We start from the raw sequence: 6,638 nt of genomic DNA on the forward strand, positions 1-6,638 counted from the left end.
CTGTAGTTGCTCAAAACTGGCTTAGCGGAGGGCACGTGTTTTGATGTTGGACGACTTGATGTCCTATGATTCTGTTTAGTGTACTTTATTAGATTCTCTTGCTCTAGATTTGCCTTTCTTTAGGTTTTCGAACTGGAAACGAAAGTTTATTTCTATGTTACATTGTTATCATGTATTTTGGTCAATAATTTGTTTATATGTTTACAAAGGACTCGGTGTGGTAGGGACCTCCACCTCTTCTCAAACAAAAATAGAAATGAATGTTGAAAATCCTTTGCTTTTGTGATTTAGAATAAAAACAATTATAATATTCAAAATATTAATTTTATGGCTTTAAACCTAACTTTTTTTTTTAAGTGAAGGTTACCCCCTTAAAAAAAATGTTTCAATTAGAAGAAGCACACGGAAGGAAGGCGTAAGTTTTCACTCTTGTGTCTATGCCTCTCGTCTAGTCTATTTTTATTGATCCTCTTTTATTGATCTGATTTAGAGGATTTTCTTTTACAGTCTACAATTCAACCGGACGCGAGTTCTCGTCCATCTGCTGCTGAATTACTGAATTCTGAGCTTCTTGTCCCACTTAATCGGAGTACGACGGAACAATTAAAGAGGGAGCTGCGTGCTGAAAGACAGATGAACCAAGCTCTAAGAAAGGAACTACTTAAAGCACAACTAAACGGTTCAGATAAATTGAGTCCCAGACAAACGCCTAAACGTTCTCAAAGACTAGTTGGTAAAAACATGGCCAAAAGTCGAAGCTATTGTTGATTTTTATCGGTTTATATGTCTTTGAAATCTCTGGGCTTTCCTGTTTTGAATATGTACATTGCAACAAAGAAAACTATTTTGTTACGTAGTGCATTTAGATAAATTACTAGTCGTTTATTATTAGAATTCAGTGTTTTCAGCGTTGTGATATGTTATTCGAAATCTTATTTTTGTTGTCACCTTCTTCATTTTCTCTGTCTTGATAGTGTTTTTATTTATGATATGTCCCCCTTTTTTGCTTTTTTGTAGCTGATTTTTTTTTACTTCAATATATGGAGGGTTCAATTTTTAAATGAATCAAGTCCAACAAAGGAGCTTTTAAGGCGTAGGCTCCCATAGCTAAGTAACCATAGTTGAAATGAGATTACTTTTGGTCACACTTTTGCAAAACCAGTTTGCAATGTGCAACAAGTTTTCTGTAAGGAGTAGGATAAACTGAACTATAAGTCGAAACTAATCTAAGCAGATTTAGTTCACTATTGCTATGAAAGGAAACCTTAAATCTTCAGAGTGCTATTGCAACTACAGCAGTATTGCCGTTAATGACTGAATGAAGTTTCGGTGTGGATGGGAGGGGGCGGGGTCAGGAACTTACTCACACAAATTTGTCCAGAGGACCCCTCTCTTGGACAGTTTAAGAATTTGCTCCTAGAAAATTTTGTTTTTCATATTTTAATCCCCAGAAAACTCTACCCCCCCCCCCGCCCCGATTAAAACGCATGTATATCTATGATGCTGGGCATTTGGATTCTTTCATTGGAAATAAGTTTGGTTGGTCTTTTTAAGTTGAGCCCTCCTGTATTTCAGCCCAAAACATTTTACGTCTGACCTCTAGGACTACAGAAACTTGTATCTCGTTATTTTTACGCTCAATGCTCATTCAATATAATATCTTAAAAATTGATGTCACTGCTTAAATCACTCTCTTGGATGTGTGTACAGTTAAAATGTCTTTTCAAGCTGTGAATGGGGACAATATAATACTAAAAAAAGGGCTATAGACCAGTTTACGAAGTCGGTATCCCTATGAAACTTGATATTAAGCTTATAATTGAAAAGATGTAATGTCTTCGATTCCTAAACTTGTGCAACTTGTATAGAACAAAGCAAATTCCATAATTACTTATTCCCAGTTTGACAACTTACTTTTATTTAAAATCCGATATGAAAACCTGATTTTAATGTCACGGAAAATGTATTTAAGTCAATTTGGCTCTTCTATCGTATGTTTCAAACCGATCTAGATAGCCTTAATTTATCACCTTTTGATCTAGAATTATCTTCTTTTTTTTTTTTATGTGCATTCTTCGACATTCAAACTGAAATAATGTTTCTAAAATAGACGGCCTTGTAAAATAATGTTTCAGTATTAGATTTGGTCAAATGGATCTCTTTTCACCTCTTGTTAACATGCTTTGTTTTCACGGCTAATGCATGGAGATTAGCTGTTAAGGATACATAAATCGTTTACACATCAAATAGAATAACTCCACTCAAGCCAGTTTTTTTTTTAAGATTTCAGTATCAGAACCCTGGATTGAAGTTTTCATGTTCTTCATAAAACTCCTCTGTAGGGCGGTCATACCCCCCCCCCCCCCTTAAAAAACTTTGAGAAGAGAGGCTGATAAGGGTTCTAAAGGATTACCTCAGAATCACGAAATTTCATAACATTTGTCCTATCAGTTAATGATTTTTTTTAACTAGCTAATTCTCTTAGCTTAGTACTAAAATCAACTTGAGAACACTCTCAAAGATATAAGCAAAAGTACAAAAATATTTTGAAGCAAATCATTTTATTACATAATTGGTACAAATTTTGAAATTCTTTTCAGTCTTCCTCGTTGTTTTCTTTTTCTCCTTTAGGGAGATAATTGAATAGAAATTGGAACGCCTCTTGTATGGATGTTTTTACGCATTAATTGGTAGAATAATTGGTTTGGCAATAGGAATAGGCTGAAGAGGAATTTGGACAATATAACTATCTTTTTTTTTTAAACTGCCGGGAAATCCTGAAGCTGTCTTACTTAACATTCTATACATTTTTATAAGAACATTGCTTGAAATGTTAGTGAGAAGTAGTAAATTGTGTTTGGAGTAGAGTGCATACAAGTCCGAAGGAATTTTGTTTCCAGTCATTTTACTTGGTTCGTTGGCTCCAGCTTACTATTGGCGAATCAGTAACCAATTTCATTAGTTGAAAATAAGTCAGTCAGAAAAGAAAGGTAAAGAAAAACTTCGAAAATCATTGATTTTGAGTCAAATCTCGGAAATATTTTACGGTAGTCCATGGCCTCTATCCGTGGGTTTTAGCAATTTTTACAATTCCTCGCTTTTAAAGTGTCTTAGAAAATGTGCTGCGGCTTCTTCCTATGTACGAGTATGTATCATCCTTATATACGTTTGGATCTTATGAATCAATTTTTTTATGTTCAACCTATGCCTTATGACAGAGGTTAAATTAGATCATATTTATCCGCCTCTATTCATTTGATGATTTTCTTGTGGTCGTAAAAGTCTTTGAATGTTTTTAAGCCGAAGGATCGAATGAAATACTTCTGCTAAAGTTTTTTGGATATAATAATGAAAAAAAGAAGAAGAAAGGGCTAAATCCGTTTCATACCTTATGTCAAATACTCACAAAACATGAATGTACTGGCATTTGTCAGAACAGCCACACCCCCACCCCCTCACATAAATCAACTTTTGTGTCTGAAATTTATGTGATGGGTACAGGCTAGTTCTAATAGATTTGACAATTTGTCATCACATAATATCAGTATTTTTCATCACACAGAAGTGTGATGAAAAATTCACTCAGTATTTTTCCTGACAATTTGTCATCACACAGATAATATCAGTATTTTTGCCTTTTACTTTTTTGGCGGTGCGTATCCAGCAAAGCTCTTAAAATTGAGGCTGGAGTAGTTTTTGAGTCACGGTTTTTCTGCCAAAAAAAGGACTTATCAATTACAAATACCACGGTGCCACTATGCTGGAATAGGAAATAATAAAGTAAACAACTCTCTGTTTAATATTTTTTAAAGATTATAGACGCTAGAAATAACTACTTAAGATGGGGGATGACCGTTATATCAAAGGCACAGTGTGAATTAAAAAACTCGCATTAATTTTTTTTTTTTTTTTTTTTTTATTGTGTTATTCTAAAATGGGGAAACGTATATCAGGCATAAAACGTTTTTGTTTGTTTTTTATTATTTCTTTTTCCGACAATCAGAGAGGTACAAAATTCTTGCTTCTAGCTTTGATTCGAGAAGAAGAAATAAATGCGTTTTGCTATTAGTTGACAATATAATTTTCTGAGCTTCTAGTTATTTTATTTTTTTTTGCTGTTCTTTTATTTGTTTCAGGTTTTGATCATTTTGCTTCTGTGAATAGTTTTTTTTAGATGAATCGTACCTTGTTTCTAAATTTCATTCAGATTTTAATATGATTGCTCTAAAGGTTTTTGGTACTATCCAAACAGTGTTTAAATAGTTTGTTTCAAAGGTTCACACTGATGCTAGAGTGGGTTAGTTTCCGCTAATTTGTCCATACTAATTCTAATATACCATAGCTTTTAAAAATTCATCTCGCAAATATGTCGTTTTGGCAGGGCAAATTTCCAAATAGATCGTTGCTTAACTAGAATTACACTAGTTCAATTTGAGAAACTTTGACCCACCTGGCATCAATGAACGTTAGTTTTCTGAAATAAAAGGGTCATATTAGACAGTATTGCGCCTAAGGGTTCTACAGTGAAATGTTTAAAATATATTTTCTTCAATGGTAGATATAGAATTTACTTGAACTGCAGTTGGAAACCGCGTCAATAAGGCAATTTTGACAATTTCCATGCACATATACCTACGTCTGGAAATCTACCTTGTATAAAATTAATTTTTGTAACTTAGGACAGTATTGTCAGTATGTTTTTAAAGAAGGTGTTAAGCGGACTACTACCAAGTCATTGTGGCGTTAATCCGCGTGAGGTTGAACCTTCGGCGAACACTCTTTCTCCGTTCCACCCTCTAAAGTTTCTCTGGCTAACTCAAGGAAAATTATAGAATTTTACAATTTATTCCGTAGAATTTAATCTTAAATTCAAATATTGACCATTTGACTCGTTAAAACCAAATCTAATGATTCTCAACTTAATGCAACCAGTGTTGTGACGTAAAAATACTTACTTCCCTTTAGTACCCGAAAAAAAGAAGGGAAAAAATTGAAGCAACTTTGACAACACTACTGTTTTATTTAACACTAGAAATATATTTTGGAGTGTTATAAGCATCTTTACCTAGACCGTACCCAAGTATGAAATTCACAGAATTTGGTAGGATAAGCTATCTGCTATGTCATGGCAAGAAATGAAATAATAAAATATCCCATCTGTAGTCGAAGCAACATCTCTCTTCCCGAAATCTAAGTACGAGTCTTTTTTTTGTATTGATGCATTCATCTTGATATTATTTTGGGTTGTCAATAGACTGTTCGCAAAAAAAAACATTGTCAAATTGAATTTACCCTTTTCTTAGATCACAGCACGACCAAATTATTATTTCTTTCGATTTTTACCCCCCCCCCCCCCCCATCGAGATAATTTGATTTATGACAGGGTTGAAATTTTATAGACAACAGCCTGTGTAGACTAAAATAAGCTTACTTGTCGAGAAGGAAATTGTTCACGTGGTCATGCTGGTAGGGGATGGGAATGAGGGTTGACTTTCGTCCCATTTTTCTTCATATTTTGTACGTTAATCTTTTTACAAATCCAAATTTTTGATTCAGAAACAGAGATTTGAATAATAAACATTTAACGGGTCTGCAATTTTTTTTTTGCTGAAATACTCTTTTTGGGAACTCCCTGCGAGTGACTGCCTGGAGGCTTAGACTGCGTCTGAAAACATAGCTTATCAAAATGTCATATTCACATGCGAATAGGGCAGGACACAGCAATCAGTCCTAAATTTGAAAGCTTTGCTAGAAAATTTGTTGCTTTGGTAGTATTTCAGGGGGGGGGGGGGGCCTTATCTCCTAACACAACCCTGAAAATACACACTTAAAAATATTCGGCATTTGAGTTTTTTGGGTTTTCGGGGAACAAAGTAAAGTAATCAATTCCTAGTTTGCAATACGAAAATATGATAGCCATGTTTCAATCCATCGTTCAAATGGGAATTACTTTTGCTATTATATCTTTATTTGAATATATTTGGTATTTTAAATATATATACATATATGAATCTAATGTCATTTTTAGTCGGAATTGTGAAAATTTGTTTAGCTGTGTTAGCCAAGTGCCTTATACTATAGGCTGAGTTTAAAGGCTGTTTAATTTTATTTGATGTAGCAGCTCAGATTCAGCAGCTTTATTTCTTGTAGTTTTTTTTTACCACATTCCAACTGCGAAAGAGTTTGATTCATTAAATGATTTGCTCGATTTCTATGGACTTATTTGACTATTTTTAGTTGACAATTTCTAGAAAAAGACAATCTCTTTTTCTAGAATTTTACATAGAAGAATCGTATGATAAACATGAACACATTTAGACTGATGCGAAAAAAACTTCGGCGGCTGTTAGTTTAGAAGAACATCTGGGCTTGGTTTCTCCGCTATTCCAGAATCATCCTATAATGTAGCGCGTATAACTAAAAAATTTGCAAATGCTTGACTTCAAGAGTGTTTTTGTAGTCATTTTAGTTACGAACATACTAATGAATTTGGCTAGTCATATTTCATTCGTTATTATAATACGGACTGGAGGAAAAGATCAGCAGTAAACTCAAATTTTCAATATCTGAGATTGCCCGAATTTTCAAACCCTTAACGTTACGTATTATTTGCGCTGTGGTGGTTTGTCGATTTAAAA

At 33.9% G+C, this 6,638-nt stretch overlaps 1 protein-coding gene across 1 annotated transcript in view; it reads left to right on the forward strand.

Annotated features, from left to right (window-relative positions):
• Wee1 (Wee1 kinase) overlaps window positions 1–6,212 on the forward strand; it is a 29,194-nt gene extending 22,982 nt beyond the window's left edge. The window contains exon 7 of the mRNA XM_089088258.1: window positions 508–6,212. Within this exon, the coding sequence (XP_088944384.1) occupies window positions 508–768 (261 nt within the window). The 3' untranslated portion in view covers window positions 769–6,212. The remainder of the gene's footprint in view (window positions 1–507) is intronic.
• The last annotated feature ends 426 nt before the right edge of the window (window positions 6,213–6,638 follow it).

This window comes from Artemia sp. Qi Xiang Cuo, chromosome 4, assembly GCF_049724085.1.
Source record: "Artemia sp. Qi Xiang Cuo chromosome 4, ASM4972408v1, whole genome shotgun sequence".
In the NCBI taxonomy this organism is placed as follows: Eukaryota; Metazoa; Arthropoda; class Branchiopoda; order Anostraca; family Artemiidae; genus Artemia; species Artemia sp. Qi Xiang Cuo.